General features: G+C 33.6%; 1 protein-coding gene across 1 annotated transcript in view; it reads left to right on the plus strand.

Annotated features, from left to right (window-relative positions):
• UTRN (utrophin) overlaps window positions 1-23,079 on the plus strand; it is a gene marked incomplete at both ends in the record, with an annotated part of 450,045 nt that overhangs the window by 139,620 nt on the left and 287,346 nt on the right. Inside the window, 8 exons of the mRNA XM_079716566.1 lie at window positions 1,553-1,723; window positions 5,864-6,043; window positions 8,242-8,370; window positions 10,571-10,741; window positions 13,058-13,219; window positions 13,657-13,794; window positions 19,291-19,479; window positions 20,353-20,525. Of these exons, the coding sequence (XP_079572692.1) occupies window positions 1,553-1,723; window positions 5,864-6,043; window positions 8,242-8,370; window positions 10,571-10,741; window positions 13,058-13,219; window positions 13,657-13,794; window positions 19,291-19,479; window positions 20,353-20,525 (1,313 nt within the window). The remainder of the gene's footprint in view (window positions 1-1,552; window positions 1,724-5,863; window positions 6,044-8,241; window positions 8,371-10,570; window positions 10,742-13,057; window positions 13,220-13,656; window positions 13,795-19,290; window positions 19,480-20,352; window positions 20,526-23,079) is intronic.

The following is a 23,079-nucleotide window of genomic DNA, read 5'->3' on the forward strand; positions in this document are numbered from 1 at the left end:
TTACATAGAAGATTTACAACTTGAGGGACTTCCATGGTGGTCCAGAGGTTAAGACTGCACTTCCACTGCAGGGGGCATGGGTTTGATCCCTGATTCCTGATCAGGGAGCTAGGATCCCACATGCCCATGGCCAAAAAAAAAAAAAAAAAAAAAGATTTACAACTTGATATGGCCTAATTCAATATGCAGTACATCTTAAAATGTATTGATTAGACTGAGAAGAGTGTAAATTGTTGTAAGTTGAAACTTAAATTATCTTCTTCCTGGTTTACAGAAATCTTTGGTAGCATTAAGTTTTATGATAATTGTGTAGCTGCCTGGGCATGTCAAAGTCAGATAAATATCATAGTATCTTTTAAAAGAATTCAAGTATTAGTCTTCTAAAGTCTGCACTGAAGTACTATTAATTTAGAGTCATGAATTTTAATTAACCTCCATAGAAAAATATTTCACTTTTAAGAAGGAATTTAATAAAATCAATCCTTGAGACATGAAAGAGTAAAACTGAACCTGTGGGACCAGTAAAAAAGGAATGTAATCCCATTTTACTTATTAAGAAAATTTGGTTTTTATATCTAAGAAATTTTGTATCATCTAAAAAAATTTCTTCCCATACATGACTTATCACTGTACTACTTAGGTAACGTTATCATCTATACATATGTACACATGAAAGGAAGAACATGTTTTTTGTATGTATTGTGTTGTGACATCCTTTAAAGTGTCAACTCAGTGTTAGGTTGTGAATGACTTTAGTTTGAGAGTACGATAATATAATGCAAAGGGTCAGACCAGCCTCAATCTGATGGTCATGCCGCCCTGGTTATGGCCTTAACCTTTTTAAGCTTCACTGTCCTGTTCTGTTAAATGGAAAACATTGTGCCTTTCACAGGATTTTATTGTATAACATGTGTAGATTTGTTAGCACAATATGAGAGCTGTATCAAGAGCCTGGTAAATGTTAGTTCAGTTCATTTTGCTTCCCGTCAACAGCAGTAAGAGCAAAATAATAAAGTTTATGTTGCATAGCCATTTACTGTATTTTACGTTAAGTGGTTAATTGTAAAACATATGATTGTAAAAAATCTTGCTATTTCCCCCTCACATTGCTAGAATATCTGTGTGTTTTTAAGTGTGTTTTTTAAATAGAATCCCTCATTGAGAGGATTTTAAGGCATCTTCTGTTCAAGATAATAAAAGGAACTATTCATTGATTTCTTAACTTTGCTGCAGGGACTGGGTCATGCCCTTTGTGTATGTATTTTTTTTCACTGAAAACTCATAGCAACCTTTTGAGGGCTGAACCTCCACCAAGATCTCTTAGGAAGTAAGTGGAGAGCTAAGGTGAAAACTCAGGGTTACCTGACATGTAACTAATACAGTATATTGTCCCCCTGCAGAAAAGTAAGAATGGTGTGATTCTAGGTGCCAGAGATAAAGGTTAGGTCTGTCTTGGGGGTTAAATATGAATCTGTTTGGGTCTTTAGTTAATGCTCTGATTCATTCCCACTATGTTGATCTCTCTTGTGCTCTCTCTTTTTTTTTTTTTAAGGTGACAGAGGGAAAACAGGATCTAGAAAGAGCATCACAGTTGGCTCGGAAAATGAAGAAAGAGGCTGCTTCTCTCTCTGAATGGCTTTCTGTTACTGAAACTGAATTGGTACAGAAATCCACTTCAGAAAGTTTGCTTGGTGACTTGGATACAGAAATTTCCTGGGCTAAAGTAAGTTGTAGTTCAGGTGAACCACCAATATTATGCCAATGTAATTTGTGGCATTTTGATCAGGGAAATCTGGGTAGATGTCATTTCTCTCCATTTCATATAAAATATAGTCCTATCTTTTTTCCATGTCTGTGTTCTAAGAATGAATAAGAATATTTTAAAAACAACTATCTTCAGAAGATATTTTTATCTTGATTCTGAAAGAGTTAAACTCACATGGCTCATCAACGAGGGCTTTGCAGTCATTATGCTTAGGTGGTACTTGAAAATCTTATAATTATCACCTTCAAAAGCAGTGACATTTTTTGAGTATTCATTCTTCACAAAGTATTTGTGCTGAATTTATTTATTAATTCTTCTATAGTAACTTTTGTACCAGTAACTAATCTTTCTATTGCCAACTAACTGGTGTAAAGAGCATAGGAACAGAATTTTCAAAAAAAAATCAGTAAAAGATCCAAGAGTTTTCTCTAGCCCTATAGTTACTTAGAAATCAGAGATCAGAGAGTTGATTTGCTAGTTCTATCTTTTGATGTGGAAAAAGACTTGAATGAAACACAAAGTATTGATAGTTTTTCTTTTTTTTTTTACTGAAGCATTCTTTTCCTGAATTTATTTTCTAAGAAAGAAGCACATATAGTAGAGATAAGTGCTGAAAATAAATGATTAATCCTGTGACAGAACTTTATATAAAGCTGCAGGTATCAGTTTTAACATTCTCTACAGGTGTCAATTTATGGGGAGTGAAGAGGAGGTGCTATGAGGTCGTGGGATAATACAGCTCCTTAATTTGAATGCTTCTTTGGAAATAATTGTTGTAAGAAAGTCAAGATATTAATCACTAAGAAGAATGTTCTCAGTTTAGAAAATAGCTCATGAAAAGCGTAATTGCCATGGGCTGTGTGAAGTGAAAAGAAATGTATAAAGGAAGTGAAAAACACTGGAATTCATGAGTTATGGTGGATGAATGCCAACCAAAGGCACCAAACTTTATTTTTGTTACATTTAAGTTTTTCAAGGAAATATTATCTTCTTTCTACAATACACTTTGAAAGCCATTATTTTCTTATAGCACCGTAAGTCACATAAGCAAATTGAATAACATTTGCATAGTGTAGTACAAAAAAAAGACAGGAGCAAAAATCATCTCTAATCAAAGAATACCCTGTTATCATTTCAGTTTTTTATAGGCACATATAGACATGCAGGCACAAGCATATATTTAAAACGGAATTGTATCTAGTGTTTCATGACCTTCTTGAAAAGCCTTATATCTTTAACATTTTCCTTTACCTACAAGTGTTTTTGTGTCACACATTGGAGATAGGAATAGTATTTCATTGTATATTTTATTTTTTATTGTCCCATTCCTCCTTTCATGTCCATTTAAATTATTACCAATTTTCACTATTGTAAAAAGTGCTGTGATGTATAAAAATACTTGTGGCTGAATCATAGCATACATTCGTAATTATTTCCTGAGGATAAATTCTTAGCTCTAAAAATATTGGGTCAAGGGATATATCCATTTTAACATCTTATACCTGTTATGAAATTGTCCTTCAGAAATGTACCCAGCAGCTATGAGTGAGAATTCCTACTTGCTTGTTTTAACTACACTTTTGACAACGGTAGGCAAAAAACATGTTTTGGTTATTTAATTAGAACATTTTCCATTAGTTTATAGGCCATTTGTAGCTTCTATCACAGCTTGGTCTTTTAATTTAGAGCTCTTTACCTGTTACAATTCTTAATGCTTAGTGTGTTGTGTATTGGTACAAAATTATTTTGTTTTCTTTTTGCCACTGTAGTTTTCTTTCTGTTTTGTATGTTTTTTAAACACTTATTATATCTTTTTTAAAGAATAAAATGCTTTCTTAAAAAATTACTTCTGCCTTTAGTGCTTAGAAAGGCCAACTCTACTCGAAAGTTATATAATTATTTACTTATATTTTCTTCTAGCTCTTTTATAGTTTCATCTTTTTACCTTTAATGCTTTAATCCTTCTGGAATTTAGTTTGGTGTATATAATGAGGTAAGGCTCTAACCTTTTATTTCAAATAGTTTACCAGTTATCTCAGCACTATTTATTGTGTAATTATCCTTTCCCCACTGATTTGACATGCTCAATTCATATATTCTTTTTACCTGTTACTTTGCTTTGTTTTCTGCTTCACTGATCTGACCCTCTGAAATGTTCTTCAACTGTTTAACTATGTGGCTTTATAATATATTTTAACATGTAGTTAAAGGCAGGATTTACTGACTTTATGCTTCTTCTTTTGTATATACTCATATGAATTTTAGAATTATTACTCTCAAATTCTTAGAAAAATTGTTAGAAATTTCGATTTGAATTGCCTTGAATTTATAAATTTGTTTTGAGGGGAATTGACATCTTTGTTATATTTGTCTTTTTAGTAACATCTAATGTCTCATTTCCCCCCCAAATTCCCTTACATCCCTACATAATGCTTTGGTTTTTTCTTTGTAAACGTTATCATGTATGCAAAAAACTTTATACTTACATATTTATTTTATTTTATTGGTATGTATGAAGTATGCTTTTCTTTTTTTTTCTTTTTGTTTTTACTAATTTCTTATGGCTGGTACATAAGCAATACCAATTTTTGCATATTTAATTTTTAATCATCAATCTGTGCACTCACATAAATTCAATTAGTTTTTCAGTTGATTCTCGTCATTTTTAAGGTAAAGACAGTAAATATGATAAGTTTGTTTCTTCTGTAACTACTCACTCTTAAATTCCCATTTAATCTTATTTCAGATTTGAAATAATGAAGATGGTATATACAAATCATGAATGCATAGCACATTCTCTTCACTAGAGTAAACCAAATGAAACATCAGTATGTAACATAATCACCATTTTTTCAATGTTGTGTTGTCAGATTTAAGAGACATGCATATTTCAAAACATTTTAATGTATTTCCACTATAATATTATGTAAAATTATTTTCAATGCAAAATTTAAATAGCATCTGCATTCTGGAACTTAGTGTTTTTATTCCATAGCTTAAAAATCATTATTTTCAACGTAGCCATTTTCTTTACAATAAAATCTATTAACATCGTGTGTGTACTGTTTACATTTATTTGCTTATAGTTAATTATTTCTTATAGTTTTTAAAGACTACTGTAGTCAATCAGTCCATAGCCACTGAAGGAATGCAGAAAGTTATTAACTGCAGAGAGCATGGCTGTGGGTATTCTGTTTTGTTTTTGTTTTTTCCCCTCCCTGCTGGAGAACACTTGAGAGAAATATTTCAATGTCTTTATAAAAATACCAGTAATTGATGTGGCCAAATGAGTCCTTATACCTTGACTCACTTGTGAATTTGTAGTTTTTATGCCTTTCAAAATGTGATTTAATGATGTGAGATTAAATGTAGATTTGAGCTTATTGAAATGATTTGTTTAAATATTTTTCTAAAAAGGTACAACAGAAGTAGGGTAGATATATGCATGTTACTTTTTGATTGAAAGAATTTTGTAGTTTTAATTTTGGAACCTACCATTCTCTTTATAATTCCCTGACTGCACACCTTCCCTGGTCAAACTTATGAATGTGAAAATCAAGTAATCATAATACCATCTAGAGTATTAGCTTTACATATTAAGACAAGTGTAAAACCAAAGCTTAGATGTTCTAGTTCTCCTATGATGTATAGTACAAGATGAAATGTTTTTTGTAATGCTTATAAACAGACAATATGTTAAGTCATCTTAGAATTTTTGAGTTCTGGGATAGTCCTGCTTTGCCCACTTGTAGTTACTGAAAATGGAACTGATTCATTATTTCTAGAGTTTTGATGAAGATAATTGGTGTTGGTGTGTAAGGAATGGAATTTATACTTAAAATAAATGAAATAATTACCTTTCCACATCTAAATTTGTTACATTCTTTGGTGTTTGCATAATTAAATATTTAATTTTTATTTGAAACTTAAAAACTCTCATCATGTTAGTAAGTTGTGGAATCTTGTGAACCTTTGACATGTGTAAGTTACCTAGGGAGTCATGTATACGTGAAAGAAAAGTTTTTAAAAAATGAAGGTTGTATAAACTTTTATAATGTTCTGAAAGATCAAGTAGGTCTGGGAACTTTTATTTTCTAGAATATTCTGAAAGATCTGGAAAAGAGAAAAGCTGATTTAAATACCATCACAGAGAGTAGTGCTGCCCTGCAGAACTTGATTGAGGGCAGTGAGCCTGTTTTAGAAGAGAAGCTCTGTGTCCTTAATGCTGGGTGGAGCCGGGTTCGCACCTGGACTGAGGATTGGTGCAACACCTTGATGGTATGTTTCAGGAAGAATTTCATGGTGAAATCTTCTCCCCTTTAATTATGTATAAACGAATACTGTTTTGATTAGGATTCCAAATCCTATTTTCTGTTTGTCACAATAATGTTTTGCTTGTGAATTAATTTCATTAGACTACATTTTATCTTTTCCTTTGAAAAGATAATAACTAGAAAGAGTTTAAATGTCTCTATTAAGTCGTAAACCATCTGTGATACACATAGAAATGTGTACTTTAATATCTTAGTAAATACACCTTATTTGCTACATTTTAATGACTTAATATTGTATTTAATTTTCATACAATTATAAACTATATATATAATATTTGTAATGTTCTAATATTGGTGTTCTAATTAAGGGCACCAGTTCTAGCATCTGATGGCCTAAGTTAAAGTTTTGACTACAAACTGATTGACATTGGTCAAGTTATGGGTTGGCCAAAAAATTAGTTTGGGTTTTTCCATAACATCTTATGGAAAAACCCAAACAAACTTTTTTGGCAACCCAATACTTAAATGATCTCTAAGTCTCAGTTTTCTCATTTGTAAAATGGACATTATTATAATTTCTACCTCATACAGTTTTTGTGATTATGACATAAAACATGTAGGGCTCTTATAAAACTATATTTAAAACAACCAATTTTAGATATTGTTGATGATTATGGTAATTGTTAAATGCTATACGTTTTTAGTCTTTGGTTATAACAATACTACTACGCTGTTAACCAGTATTTCCTGGAAATAGTGACCATTTAATTTCATAGTGTTTTTCTGTCCCTTTTATAATAACAATGAATATATGGCAACCATACCTTCTCTTCCCTTAAAAAAAGTTCTCATCTCTAAATTATTATTTGTTCTGATATATCTGAGATAGGACTCTTTCCAAATTCATAGAATTACTGGGTAATGGATATGAACAGAGAAAAATAAATTATTGTGTGTTTGAATATTTATTGAAATCAACCAGAATGTGTAGGGCATTGAAGTTGGTGGGTTTACGTCTTGATCTGTCAGATTCATATCCAGAGTTCATCCACGACTTACTACCTTCACAACCTTGGGTAAATTACTTAATGTCACCTAGCTTTAATTTCCCTATATATAAAATGGGATTAAAAGAACATATCTAACAGAGTTGTTAAATGTTGAATAACAAATGTGAAATTCTTGGCTCATAAAATATGTTCATTAAATATTTTATATATTCATTTTTATTGTAACTAGTTTTATTCCACATGCTCATGGCCCTTATTTCTGCCTTCTGCAGTCTGTACCTTCTAAATTCTCCTTTCAAATAGTATCTTTCTACTCCTATTAGAACATTTGATTTATCTGCTTTTATCAAGGTAAATAAGTATGGTGTTTATAAATTCTTCTTACTTAGAATCCAGACCACTGTCAAAACTTTGCTCATATGATTTATTGGTTCTCATTTTATTTTTTCAGTGATTCTTCCATATTACAGATTAATAATTTGTTTCCTTGTTTTTAAACACTTTTCTTCGAAGTTTCTTCTAGTTTCCTTCATCCTATAAAATATAGTTCCTAAAAGTTTTTGGTTTCATCATAAGGCTCCCCCACTCTTTTTCATCAAGTTCTAAATTCTTGCCTTAGCCTCAGCAGTTTTGCCTAGTTTTAACTGACTTAACTGTTTTCAAATGTATTCTCTCAATCACATGTTATACCTTGCTTCAGGAAGTATCACTGAGATCTGTTCCAGGTGTAATGTTAAGTGCTGTCGGTACTGAGGTGAAACAACAGGGGCCCTGCCTCTAAGTACTTACAGTCCATTGAGCTGGCAAAATTTGAATCATTTTTTAATATTATTACTTCCTTAAATGAGTTTTTAACAAATATGATCAAGGAGGGGCCAGTGAGATTATTTGTAATATAAGAATGAGGGATAGGGATTAAAAAAAATGAAACTAAAAAAGAAACTTTCACCTTTTATTCTTCTTCAACTTTTCATTGTATTGAGATCTAAATTAAAATTAAAAAGTGCTCAGTCACAGTGTGCATTTTTAGGAATGAGATTTATCCATTGGGGAAGAGCTTTGTAGGAAGGTGGAAATTCTTCTTGAAATTCAGTGTACCGTTAGCACTTTGAAGGTCTTTTAAATGTCTGCTAAGATTATTGTCTTAAATATTTCATATGATTGTATCAGCATTTTATTAATTCCTTTCTAGAACCACCAAAACCAGTTGGAAATATTTGATGGAAATGTTGCTCACATAAGCACCTGGCTTTATCAAGCTGAAGCGCTATTGGATGAGATAGAAAAAAAGCCAGCAAGTAAACGGGAAGAAATTGTGAAGGTAGCAAATGTAGAGGATCAGTAACGCTTCTGGGAATGCAAGGTTTTGCTGTTCTCTTTCTCTCGAGGAGTACTCCAAGCTACTTGTGCACACATGCTTCCCATGCAGTAGATTCATTAGCTTTTATGTTGGTGGGATGAACTGAGTCTTTTTTGTTTGTTCTTTGTATTTTGTCTTAGCTTATTTTTTGTTCTGTTCCTTTCTTGTAAGAATTAGCATCTAAAAATACCACATTATGTGATTGTTAATAAAATTTTTCCATTGCAATTTAAGAAGCTATAAAAAAAACTTCTCCATTTTGTCATACAGGGTAGTTGAATGGTGGGTCATTAGTTCACTGCAAAAGGTCATTCTTAGTTATTTTTTTAATGACTTGCAAAATTTGGTGGCAGTATAGAAAGCCAAAGCAAAACTGACTTCACAATGAGTATTTGGCTTTCATTTCTTGCTGCATATTGCCCCCTGACCCAGCTTTGCAGAGGAATCAGCTGTATGAAAAAGATAGTATACTTTTTCAGAAGCACAAAGTCTGGCAGACTTCTCTTTTCACTTTGCTCAGCCTCTTGATAACCTTACTCAGTGGTGTTAAGCAAAGAAGAAGTTGTCTCGGGGGCTCCAGAGTCTCAGAAAAGTGCCCAGAGTACCCCTTATTCATTCCTGTGTTTCTACATTTAGTTTCAAAGTTGAAGGTCAGATGTAGCTTTTACGAATTTCTCTTTGGGAGTCTGTTCTTTTTACCACTCAGGCCCCACCAGTCCTTCCTTTAAACCCTTTGTCATGTCAGGCATGGATGAACAATTGAATTCTAGGTTACAAATGTACTTTCTCAACATTTTGCAGACATCCTTGAATGAATCTTTTTTTTCCCTTTAAGTTGTTTATTGATGACAGAAACAGTGCATAATTAAAGATTTGATGAGGAACCTGCAAACAATAAAGCATGTGTCTGTTGCCAGCAAAATACAATTATTCCAGGTCCTTTAGATGTTACAAATAGAGTTCTTTCACAGCAGATGGTTCATACACAAAGCCACTTTAGAGTGTTTAATTGTGCTTCTATAAAACCTTTGAAGAATGAGGTAGTTTCCTTTACTCACCACATTTTCCACATTTCCACGATTACACTTTTAGTGAACTTATTAAATCCTTTTAACATAAACTTTAAACAGTTTTTCATGAAAGCCAAGCCTTATTTACAAAGTGTTTATTTCTTTCCACTTGATTTTTCTTAAAGAAAATTTCAAGAATCACTATACAGGTAGCAAAATTTGAGACAAGCAACGGCTGTTTTTTTTTCATTACAATCAGATTTATATGTGAGAGAACACGTTCTAAAAATTCCATAGTTAAGCTGATGTTCCCCTGTTTCTATCTATATACACTGATTTAAAAACAGTTCCTCAAACTACTTATTTTCTCTCAGCCACCATAACAAGTAAGCACAAATTCTTCACAACAGTGGGTTAAGCTCCATGTATTAGCTGATTGGGTACATTGCTGGATCACTCATTCTCGTAAATCACCAGGAAAACATCTGCAGAATTTATAGATGCATACAGATTAGCTAGCTTATTTTTAAGACTTCATTCAAAATCTACTTACAGCCATACATACTCTTGAGAGAATTTCAACACTCTTCAGAAACTTACCAGTGAAATAGAAATTAAGGCAGGTATGTGCATTCCTTTCTTAGCCCTGAGAATGAATTTAATGACTGTTGTGAAATTAGCTTGAGGAAACTGCATAATGTTGTTGCATATTTTAGTTAAAAACTAAATGATAATATTCGACTAATTTCCAAATCAGTTCACCTTCACCAAGGAAAGGCGGATGGTGGTAAATAGTATTTCTAGGGGGAAAAGAAGTCACAGTCTACTCCTTGCCACTTATTCCTTTATTCAGCCTCAAGAGGCTTTGCAACTCTTAGAATAAAACGGTTGAAGAAATGACACAATAAATCTTATAGACTATTCAATCATAAAATAAATTATTATCCAATCTAGTAGTGATCGAAAATGCTTCTCATGTAACATGAATGAGTCGTAATGTATGAAAAGCTCTTATTCAAATTGATGGTGCTGAAATCTCTTACTAGGAATCTCAGACATTTATTTAAACTACCTTTACTTCCGAGTTAGCATTACACCCATGTTTAGTTTTGATTTTTCCCACGTGATAATTTTGTTTTTCTTACAATTAGCGTTTACTCTCTGAGCTGGATGATGCTAATCTCCAAGTAGAAAATGTCCGTGATCAAGCGGTTGTTCTGATGAATGCACGTGGAGGCTCAAGCAAGGAGCTTGTAGAACCAAAATTAGCTGAATTGAATAGAAACTTTGAAAAGGTTTCTCAACACATCAAAAGTGCCAAAGTAAGCAATTATGTTTTTATATAAAACTATTTTTCTTATAGATATGTAGCTACGTGATGGATAATTATATGGTATATATATCAAGAATTTTTTAATTAAAATGATTTTATCACTTTGGAGCATTTGTTCTTATTTATTTTGATCATGCATATGAAGGAGAGAATATAAGAAATTACTATTAAAGAAAATAACCCATTAGAGAAAAGGTTTCAAAGTATTGAAATTATGAGAGGAAGGATCATCTTTTTTGCAGGAAGTAAATATTTTCTAACTTTGCTTTGTTTTGAAATACTTGATATAATAGGCCAAGCAATCTTTCATAGCCTATGAATATACTTAGATTATTTGCAACTTAAAGAAAACAACAAAAATCTTGCTTTAACTTTTGTCTTCCTTAGCCTTGACCCTACTTCCTTACCTTCTGACCTAAGCTCACTTATTCTTTTCAATAGATCTATGGGAGATTTTTCCTACATATGTTAAAGAGTAATGCAGGAGACATAGGAGATGGAGTGAGAGAAAGTACAAAGAAAATTATTGTTGTCCCCATAAATAATTTCTGTTAACGTTTTGGCATACATATCCACTCTTACTCATGTGTATGTGATATTGAAATATCAAAAATTTTATATTGTTTTGTATATTCTCTTCTGACAAGGTTTTTAACAGCTATTCAATTAAATGATCTGTTACAATATTCTAAGTCAATTTTCCACTTTTATTGTGCTTTTATAAATATTGTATTGTTAAAATTCTTTTATGCATGTCTTTTTGTTCATTTCTTAGTATGCCCTTAGGATCACTTCTTAGAATTCCTTGATATTGTTGTGAAAGTTGTATCTATAAATGCTGTTAAATAGATTTTTCCAAAGATTCCTACCATAAGTTTGTGCCAGTTTATACGTTCATAACCAGAGTGTGAGATTGCTAGCTTCCCCATGCTCAGCCAACACTTCATGTTATTTTCCTGCATTTAGTTTTATTGAATTTGTTACATTGATTTTAGGCACATAAATATTGATGTAAAGGCTTTCTATATAGATACTGTCTGAAAATACTGCATTGAGAAGCATGTACTTTTTCGAAGTTTCGGTATCAAAATCCAAGGGGCGTTGTACTGGAGAAAGTTAACTGGGAGGCATTCTTTGGGACGTCCCTATACTGGGTAGTGGCCTTTCTTCCTCTCTGTGGCCATGGCAGGGATGGCTTCCGGATCATGGCACTGTTTCCTGCTGTTCTCGCCTGTGGTCCCCGAACCCGCCTCCCACTCCAGCCAGCCACACTCACTTGAACACCAGTTCGCATCCCTCGCTGGAGTTCGGAGAACATGGGTAATCAGAGAAGCCCAAGTTGGTAAAATTATTGCTGTGGAAATGAATGAAACTAAAGTCAATTCAAATAAATGCGAGTTCTTTCTTGACACTGATTAAATGGTGAAAGGTCAAGTTAAGAATATCTTTTCTTTTTTTTTAACATCTTTATTGGAGTATAATTGCTTTACAATGGTATGTTAGTTGCTGCTTTATAACAAAGTGAATCAAATATATGCATACATATATCCCCATATCTCCTCCCTCTTGGGTCTCCCTCCCACCCTCCCTATCCCACCCCCTAGGTGGTCACAAAGCACTGAGCTGATCTCCCTGTGCTATGCAGCTGCTTCCCACTAGCTATCTATTTTACATTTGGTGGTGTATGTATATGTCCATGCCACTCTTTCACTTTGTCACAGCTTACCTTTCCCCCTCCCCGTGTCCTCAAGTCCATTCTCTACATCTGCGTCTTTATTCCTGTCCTGCCCCTAGGTTCTTCAGAACCATTTTTTTTTTTTTTGGATTCCATATATATGTGTTAGCATACGGTATTTGTTTTTCTCTTTCTGACTTACTTCACTTTGTATGACAGACTCTAGGTCCATCCACCTCAATACAAATAACTCAGTTTCATTTCTTTTTATGGCTGAGTAATATTCCCTTGTATATATGTGCCACATCTTCTTTATCCATTCATCTGTCAATGGACATGTAGGTTGCTTCCATGTCCTGGCTATTGTAAATAGTGCTGCAATGAACATTGTGGTACATGACTCTTTTTGATTTATGGTTTTTTCCAGGTATATGTCCAGTAGTGGGATTGCTGGGTCATATGGCAGTTCTATTTTTAGTTTTTTAAGGAACCTCCATACTGTTCTGCATAGTGGCTGTATCAGTTTACATTCCCACCAACAGTGCAAGAGGGTTCCCTTTTCTCCACACACTCTCCAGCAAAAATCTACAATCAAGAATATCTTTTCAAAGAACATTTTTCCTTCTACAGTTGCTGATTGGCCAGGAACCATTATCATACCAATATCTGGTCACCACTGAAGCATTTGAAGCTGGTGTGCCTTTCTCTGACTTGGAAAAATTAGAAAATGATATAGAAAATATGTTAAAAGTTACAGAAAAGCGCTTGGAATCCAGTGATGAAGATGAAAAGGTTGGCTCAAGCAGATTTTCAAAACCGTGGTGTTCTCACTTTTCTTCTCTGTTAATTATATTTTTACATTAATGATGTTTACCCAAATATCTGCCAAACATGATAGAACAGATTTAAATGTGACTTTCTGGTGAGTGTCAGTGTAAGATTTGTCACGTGATTTACATAATGCTTAAAAAACAGACATACTTTCTCACTATAAAGGTAGTGTTATCTTAGTGCTATTTAACTTCTGCTAAACTAGCATTCCTTATGAGTTATTTTAACTTCATATATGAAATATTTTAAGAAATACATAAACTTTTGTTGTATATCATTCAGATAAACATATGTTGACTTATACTATACTTTGTAGGTTAGTTCTCCTGCTTGGGAACTGATTGTAAGTGACCCTGTGCATTTTTCTTTTGAGTAATTTTTATCTTTTAAACATTCAGCTGGATGAGGAGAGAGCCCAGATTGAGGAAGTTCTACAAAGAGGAGAACAAATGTTACATCAACCTATGGAGGATAATAAAAAAGAAAAGATCCGTTTGCAGTTACTACTTTTGCATACAAGATACAACAAAACTAAGGTATTGTCATGGGGGAGTCTCTGTTCCACTTAAATAACTTTTTCAGCTCTTGCCTTTGAGAAATGTGATGTTGCATTCAATGACATCTCAAAACAAACCAGTTGGAATGGCATCTCCTTCTCCTTTCTCGTGTGTATTGCTAGATATGTTTATATTTTTGGATGAGGCGAGACTCACAGAAAATAGAAACATAAAACCTTATTATTGGACATCTCTTTTGGATTTCTGATAATGTTTTAAACCTTTGGGGAGTGACTTTCTCCTTCAGTTCTGTATTTTATGTGTGGAGGTCTTGACCACATTAAAAAAATTTCTAGTTTGCAAATAACTAAATTTGTGAAATTGATAAAATATGATTTATATTCTAGGAAAAGATTCACCACCAGCTCCCTTTTCAATATCCATCTTTACAGCTGTATTGTAAATGTGCTGGTGTTCCCCAGAGGTCTGTACTTAGGTAATCCTTCTAGAACCAGTTTTAGTTGATGATGTTGGAATCTACTAGAAGATTCAGGTTTCTCAGCTTGATGCCTGTTGGCTGTCTCTGTCTGTTTGTACTGCAGCCTTGTAACAGGTCCCAAGCTGAACTAGCCCTCTCTCCCCTCCTCCAACCTGTTTCCTGCTTTATTCCCTATCTTAGTTATTACTTATAAAAAGTACCCAGTTCTCAAGGTGGAAACTTCACAGTCTTATCAGTCATTTCCTGTTCCTCACACCACATTGAGGAAGGATTAGAACCATTAGGTCCAAATGAAGTAGATACAGGTCTGAACCTGAAGTTAGATACGGCTCTACCAGTTACTTGTATCTGACCCTGAGAGAGTAACTTAACTTCCTCAGTCTACTAACCTTTCCATAATTCAGACTCTTATGATTTTCACCCACTAGTTATTCCCCAAGTTGGTTTTTAAGTCCAGTTTTTCTTAACTCTGGCCCATCTTCTCAGCATGTTTTTCTCAGCATTATTCCCCCAAAAGTCATGGCTGATCATATGATTCCTTTCCCTAAGAACTTGTTCAGAAAAAGATTGCAAAATGCAGGAAAAGCTTTAAGTGCAAGGTTTGTCACAATAATGGTATATAGAGGCTTTGGTTTGACCTCTGGCTATCTCTTTGATTCACTGTCATTCACCATGCAGTATAGCTATACTGGTTTTCTCTACCTTATGCCAACATACTGGTGCCTTAGCACCTCTGGAATCTTGCTAATTTCATTGTTATTCCCTGGTGTGGGTTTTATCTTCTTATTTTACCTGAAAAATGTGTTGTCTTTTAAGACTCGGTTCCATTTTTATTTATAACATCTTTCAGATTATATTATAGTTCTTTGTTTAATTGTTACTTTTAAAAGTATTTTTCTTCTCTGGAACTTCTTCGTCTTTGGTTCCCAAATCAGAAATCATTAATGGTCCAAAATAGAAATAATTTTTAAACTTTTAATAGATAAACAAATTTGTTTTTCAAAAGTACTAACATATACTATTATAGGCTTGTTTCATTTGGGTTTCACTAGCATTAGTTATTGTAATTAAAATTATTTTAAAATATTAAAAATTTTTTTGTCCTTATTTTATTAACACATATACTTCTTCAAATCTGTAGTTTTTAAAACTGTTTTTTAACTGTGAACATTAGAATCCCTTGAAGAGCTTAAAAAGAAATCGAGTCTCAAACCAGTTAAATCAAAATCTCTCAGGTTGTGCCTAGGTGTGGGTGCTTGAAAAAAAAAAACTTTGTAGAAGATTCTAATGTGCAGTCAGTATTGAGGACCAGCAGTTTTCGGAACTCCTTCCCTCCCCTCCCCTCCCCTCCCCTCCCTTCCCTTCCCTTTCCTTTCCTTTCTTTTCTTCTCTTTTAGGTGAGCAATGAGCTCCTGCATGCTATGAGCAATATTTTATCCCTGTTGAATGATTTGAGAAAATTTATGTGGACGGGAGGAGATGGGGAAGGGCATAGGAAGGATTGGGTGGTGTGTGCACTGACAAAAAGCATGAGAAGGTTTTTAGCTGAAAAAATTCTTTCATAAGCCCCTCAGTTAGTTTTCATTTGGATTAACCTCCTTATGAATTCAGGTTAGAAATGAGAAAAGGAGTGAGAGAGGAGAAATGGTGGAGATTGGTGAAGAGAGAGAAAATGGAAGGTGGTGACAGGCAGTGGGTAACCAAAGACTATTGAGAAGGGACATGAAATTTCTTGTTTATTTTTGTTTTTGCTCTTTAAAAACAGACTTTATTTTTTAGAGCAGCTTTAGGTTCACAGCAAAGAGTTCCCACATACCCCTTGTCCCCTCACCCCCAATACACACATAGCCTCCTCCATGATATCAATGTCCTGCACCAGGGAGATATATTTGTTACAACTGATGAACCTACGTTGACACATCATAATCAAAGTCCCTAGTTTACGTTATGGCAGGGACGTTACATTTGTTTCAGTCAAAATCACATCCATCCTCAGTGCCTTCTCTTCAGTCCCATATTTATCATGTAAATCAGGGGTCCCCAACCTCCAGGCTGCAGACCTGTAGTGGTCCTTGGCTTGTTAGGAACCGGGCCGCACAGCAGGAGGTGAGCAGCGGGCGAGTGAGTGAAGCTTCATCTGCCGCTCCCCATTGCTCCCCATCACTCGCATTACCGCCTGAGCCATCCCCCCCACCCCCGATTCCGTGGAAAAATTGTCTTCCACGAAACTGGTCCCTGGTGCCAAAAAGGTTGTGGACCAGTGATGTAAGTAGTTCCTCAGGTCAAGTACCTCCAGAGCCTCCCCTGAGGGTACAGAAGGGCTCATGCATATCATTGTCCTTTTCATTGACTGCCTTTCACATGGTTTCTCCTACAAAGTGATATAGGTGGCTTTTTAAAAATTATGAATTTATTTAAACTAAAAAAAGGACTCATTTTCTTATTTGAAATATATATTGAATGACCCTTTCTCATTTGTTTACTAGAGTATTAACTATTTTAAAATATGCACAAGCTCTTCATAAATAAAGATATTAACCTCTTGTCATATTTGCTATAAAAAGTATCACCTTATTGATTTTTATCTTCTAATTATTTTACCTTTAATATACAGCCATTTAAAATTTTTGTTTAGCCACACATGGCTAGGTTTTTCCTTTGTGCTTTTCTTAAAAACTCCTCATCCTCCAGAGAGTTGATGACGTTCAACTCAGTTTTGTTCCAAGTTTTCCCTATGGTTTGATAAAAACAAAACTTAGAACATTTTTGTAAAGTGTCATTTAAAATCAATTTTTTAATCTATCTGGAATTTAGGTTGCTGTATGACATGAGGTGCATCATGTAACATTTAATGCTACCTTGTAGTATATCTGTATCTTTGTGTCCTAGATGAATTCTTTAAAAATAAAATTATCCAGAAGTAAAGTCTGGGTCAGATCTTGAGGACCTTTTGTTTTTTTTCTCCTAGGGCATTTTGATTGATCACTATCTTGGGATGAAATCTATTTTGGGAATATAGAAAGCACATATTTGAATCTTGAATGGACTTGCTGCTTCAGCAAGAGTATGGAGGCTCAGGAAGCCTAGATTATGTGTATAGTATTAATAGAAAAATACAGTATTAATGAACGTGATTTTTTAAAAAAAAACATTGGGACTTTCTATTTACAATACCTACTGACCTCCCCAGTTCACCCTAAAGACTCAGATACATGTGACCTTGCAGAATGACACTCTTGTGTAACTGAAGAAGCAGCACAAAATTCCTGGCCTTGTAGTGGTTGTTATGGTATAGAAGTGGCTCTCACCAGTAAGCAGGCAGAGCAGATTAAAAAAACACAAAAAACCTGGTGTATGATGTTTAGTGATGCTAACGAGGAAAGTACTATAAAGTTGAATGTCCTACAAGCACATATCAAATAGCTGGAGGCCTAGAGTCCTTTTTGGTCTTGGAAAAACAGAGGCTGTCTGAGAAGACCCTGGCTGATAGATGAGAAAGCCAAGTAGAACAGGTCCCAGTTTTTTTACTCCTTTGACATGAATTCTCAACCTGTAAATACTTTCTTTGTGTCTTTTTCCTTAAAGTTAAGAAGAGGAACAATTGAGCTTCCCTTTGTGATCTGCCAAAAAATTGGGCTATTTAAAATTAAAATCTGAAAAAAATTTAAAAAAATTTTTTATTAAGAAATACTTCATATCTTTTTATTAAAACTGGTTCCTGGGTGGCACATTATTTATTTCAGCATTATTTTATATTTGCTTAAAATATAGCATATAGTTTGCCTTCTTAGATGTATAGTTAAATACCTAGAAATGTTTTCTGACTAAAATTTGAATGTGTGACATTAGAATAATAAAATTATTATTAGTGTCAAGTATAAACAAGCCTGTGGATAAAGTCAGGAAATCAATAGGCTTGCTTCTCACCTGGCTATCCAGTTCTGCCCATCATTTGGTGAAAGTCATTTATCAAATTCTAGGAGACAAAGAAATGCAAACCTCGAGATTCAACAACATATTATTCACTCAGTGTTGTTAACCTTGGGTATTGGTTTCATTTAGGAATTGTAACCATTTTCAGGATCAGTAACTCAGTGAACATGTACTTACAATCATATTCACTGTCATCTGAGTTTACAGAGGAATATCATTTTTCAAAAGTTCAATATAGGAATATGGTGAAAGTGTCAAGGAAATCCACTTAATTCATGAGAGGTTGTACTTTGGCCATTTGCAAGCAGTAGGCAGCAATTATTAAATGGTAGCCATCAAGGCGTAAATGATGTGAACCCAGGGATGAGTGGCCCATCCCAGAGAGTACTTTATTGTTTAGAAAGCTCTGATTAGAGGATACAGGAGATACTATGCTAGGGTAAATAAGTTATCCACTCAATTTAGAATCTGCCTGAATTTAGCATGGTAGGATCTATCATCTTATGTAGGATATCCATGTTTTGTAATATTGTTCTCAAAGGTTAAGATTATATACTGAATTGCCTGGATATTATTTTAATTAAACCCCCTACTGCATTTGTTATGTTACGTTACAAATACATGTTTCACTTATTTACTTTTTCACCAGTGAGGCCCAGAAGTGTTTAATCTAATTGTGAGATTTTTTTTTAAAAAGGCGAAATAATAATGGTATTAAAATTTTTACTTCATACAGAATTTTATGATTTGCAGCATATTCTCATTTCTTCAGTAACTTAGGAAAGGAGTCGTTATGTTTTCCTGTTTGCTAAATGAGTTTAGGTGGCTTAAGTCTTAAAAAAAACCTTTCAAGCATTAACAGCTTATTTAAGCCTTTTAACAACAGGCTACAGATGAAAATGAAAATAGAGATTGTTAATGGTTTCTATAGCAGTGCAGGGCAAATTTTTAAAAATTAAAACAAGTTTTTAAGTTTTTTCTCATGGTATTGAATTTCTCCACAAAATAGTATTTTTTCTTTGTTTTTTGTGTTTTCAATTTGCTGCTCTTCATTGTGGGAATAATTTAAAAGATGTGTGTTATTATTATTCATGTCTTTACAGGCAATCCCTATTCAACAGAGAACTGGTCAGCTCGCTTCTGGAATTAGCTCACCACCTCTCCCCACAGATTATCTGGTTGAAATTAACAAAGTTTTACTTTCCATGGATGATGTTGAATTATCACTTAATACTCCAGAACTAAGCTCTGTTGTCTATGAAGACTTCTCTTTTCAGGAAGATTCTCTGAAGGTAAATATCCAGACACTGCATTTGAATAGCTGCAGTTGATGTAGAAATAAAGCAAGGAATTTGTCATTGTGCCTACTTAGATTATCCATAACCTTTTACATTTGTGCCAAGGAATTAATAATATGTATGAAAAGTAAACTTTTCCTATATCCACCAATGAAATACTGTCAAAAAATTTAATTTATTAAAAGTAGATATGGATTTTTAAGTGTGCACAGTTATTAATGCTTTGCAACATCAGAGACTTTTTAAAATCAAACACGTGCACAAACCATATTCCTTTCTCGTAAACTTGATTGTCATTTGATGTAAAATGTTGACATTTATCTTGCCACCTATAACGATTTAAGATTGGCTAGTGCTTGGGTATGGAATGACATGTTGATTGTAAGTTAACTAGGGATCTGAAAGTTTTCAGTTAATTCACAAAACTAATATCAAGACTTTCATATAATTGATTGCATTTATGTATCAAGTCAAAATAAAATTGCTGATAGAGCTGATAGGTTTGATAGCTCATTTCTGTCATTTAAATTAGTATTATTAGGTATTTGAAAATATAAATAATTTCTACCTTCAAACACTTCATTACCTTTATGGAATGTTATTGAAGCTTTTTATATGTCCTGTACAAATGCCACTTTGAACATCTGTGAGGATTTTTTTCCCACCATTAGGATATTATGTAACATTCCTCATGCTTTGGCCAATACAGGGTATTATTTTTTTTTAAAGTTTCCAGTTTTGATAAGCAACAATTATGATGTCTCATTATTTTTAAGTAACTTATTCAATATAAATTTTTGGCCTCCTGTGATTCCATTCTTTTATCTCTTTGCTGGATTTTGTTAATGTATGACAATATATTCATAGACTATCAAAGACCAACTGGACAAACTTGGAGAGCAGATTGCAATCATTCATGAAAAACAACCAGATGTTATCCTCGAAGCTTCTGGACCTGAAGCCATTCAGATCCGGGATACACTTACTCAGTTGAATGCAAAATGGGACAGAATTAATAGAATGTACAACGATCATAAAGGGTATGTTTAAATGAATATTTAATTTTTCAAAAAGGTCTATAAGTTCATATGTACATTTAGGTTAGTGAGGATATGTTTCAAATCCTTGTAATAGGCCCTGTTTAATAAATTGTGATGTAGTTCCTTAAAAAAGATCAGCTCACATATACTTGATCATTTGCAATGTAATATATAATATTTTAACAATTAAGGAAGCACTTTTATTTATTTGTTTTTATTGAAGTATAGTTGACTTACAATATTAGTTTCAGGTGAACAGCATAGTGATTCAATATTTTTACATTTTATGCACCATACGAAGTTATTACAATATTATTGACTATATTCCCTATGCTGTACATTATGACCCTGTGACATATTTATTTTATACTAGTAGTTTGTACCCCTTAATCCTTCTTCACATATGTTGCCCATTCCCCCTACCGCCTCCCCTCTGGCAATCACTAGTTTGTTCTCTGTATCTGTGAGTATTTTTCTGTTTTGTTACATTTGTTTCTTTAGTTTTTTAGGCTCTGCGTATAAGTGAAAACATACAGTATTTGTCTTTCTCTGTCTGACCTGTTTCACTTAGCATATACCCTCTTGGTCTCTCCATGCTGTTGCAAATGGCAAGGTTTCATTCTCTTTATGCCTGAGTAATATTCTTACATATATCTTCTTTATCCATTCATGTGTCGATGGACATTTAAGTTGCTTCCATATCTTGGCTATTGTAAATAAAGCTGCTATGAAAATGAGGGCGCAGATATCTTTTCAAGTTAGTGTTTTTGTTTCCTTTGGATCTATTCCCAGAGGTGGAATTGTTGGACCAGAGGGTAGTTATATTTTTAATTTTTTGAGGATCTTTTATACTGTTTTCCATAGTGGTAATACCAATTTACATTCCCCCCAACAGTGTACAAGGGTTCCCTTTTCTCCACATCCACACTAGCATTTGTTATCTCTTGTCTTTTTGATGAAGATCATTGTAACAGGTACGAGGTAATGTTTCATTGTGGTTTTAATTTGCATTTCCCTAATGACTAGTGATGTTGAGCATCTTTTCATGTGCCCATTGGCCTTTCGTATATGTTCTTTGGAGAAATGTCTTTTCAGGTCCTCTGCCCATTTTTTAATTGGATTATTTGATTTTTTGATACTGAGTTGTGTGAGTTCTTTATATATTTTTGATATTAACCCCTTGTCAGACATATTGTTTGCAAGTATCTCCTCCAATTTGGTAGGTTGCCTTTTTATTTTATTGATGGTTTCCTTTGCTGTGCAAAAGCTTTTTAGTTTGATGTAGTCCCGTTTGTATATTTTTGCTTTTGTTACCCTTGCCTGAGGAGATATATCCCCCAAAATATTGCTAAGACCTATGTCAAAAAGCATACTGCTTGTATTTTCTTCTAGGAGTTTTATGGCTTCAGGTCTTACACTTAAGTCTTTAATCCATTTTGAGTTTACTTTCATATATGGTGTGAGAAAATGGTCGAGCTTCATTTTTTTTACATGTACCTGTCCAGTTTCCACAACAGCGCTTATTGAAGAGATTGATAGTATATATAGAAAATTCTAAAGACTCCACCCAAAACTACTAGAACTAATAAATGAATTTAATAAAGTTGCAGTATACAAAATTAATGTACAGAAATCGGTTGCATTTCTATACCCTAATAACAAACTATCAGAAAGAGAACTTTAAGAAAAAAATCCCATTTGCAATCCTTTTGCATCTAAAAGAATGAAATACCTAAGAATAAATTTAACCAAGGAGGTGAAAGACCTGTACTCTGGCAACTATATGACATTGATAAAAGAAAGTGAAGACAACACAAATAAATGGAATGGTATACTGTGTTCATGGATTGGAAGAATTAATACTGTTAAATGTCCATACTACCCATAGCAATCTACAGATTTGGTGCAATCCCTGTCAAAACACCCATGTTATTTTTCACAGAACTAGAACACATAATGCTAATATTTGTATGGAACCACAAAAGACCCCGAATAGCCAAAGCAGTCTTGTGAAAGAAGAACAAAGCTGGAGGTATCATGGTCTCTGACTTCAAACTATATTACAAAGCTATAGTAATCATTACAGTATGGTACTGGCAGAAAAAGACATTTAGATCAATGGTATGGAATAGAGAGACCAGAAATAAACCCACACACATACAATTAATCTACAACAAAGAAAGCAAACATATACAATGGAGAAAAGGAAGCACCTTTAATTTTTAGTATCCGAATAGTGTCCATTTTCTTTAAAAATCTTGAAAAGGATTTTCAGTAATGTTCAATTTCTCCACACACTTGATGATTAATGTGAGTGAAGAGCAGAGACAGCTACAGATAATTGGAATCCATATATAACCCCAAATCCCTTTTTAAAAAAAAAATTTCTGTTTAGTAGAATGTTTTTGAGCCTCCTTCTTTCTAGTCTTTGACCAGGCCTATTAACAGGTAGAAACAAAAATTGGTAAGACTTTTGATGGTAGCTGTGTATGTATGGAAAGTCAAGTATGATGTGAAATAGCTCAATATAAATTACAGTGTAAGAGTAATGTTA

Source organism: Hyperoodon ampullatus (genome assembly GCF_949752795.1).
Source record: "Hyperoodon ampullatus genome assembly, chromosome: 12".
Classification (NCBI taxonomy): Eukaryota; Metazoa; Chordata; class Mammalia; order Artiodactyla; family Ziphiidae; genus Hyperoodon; species Hyperoodon ampullatus.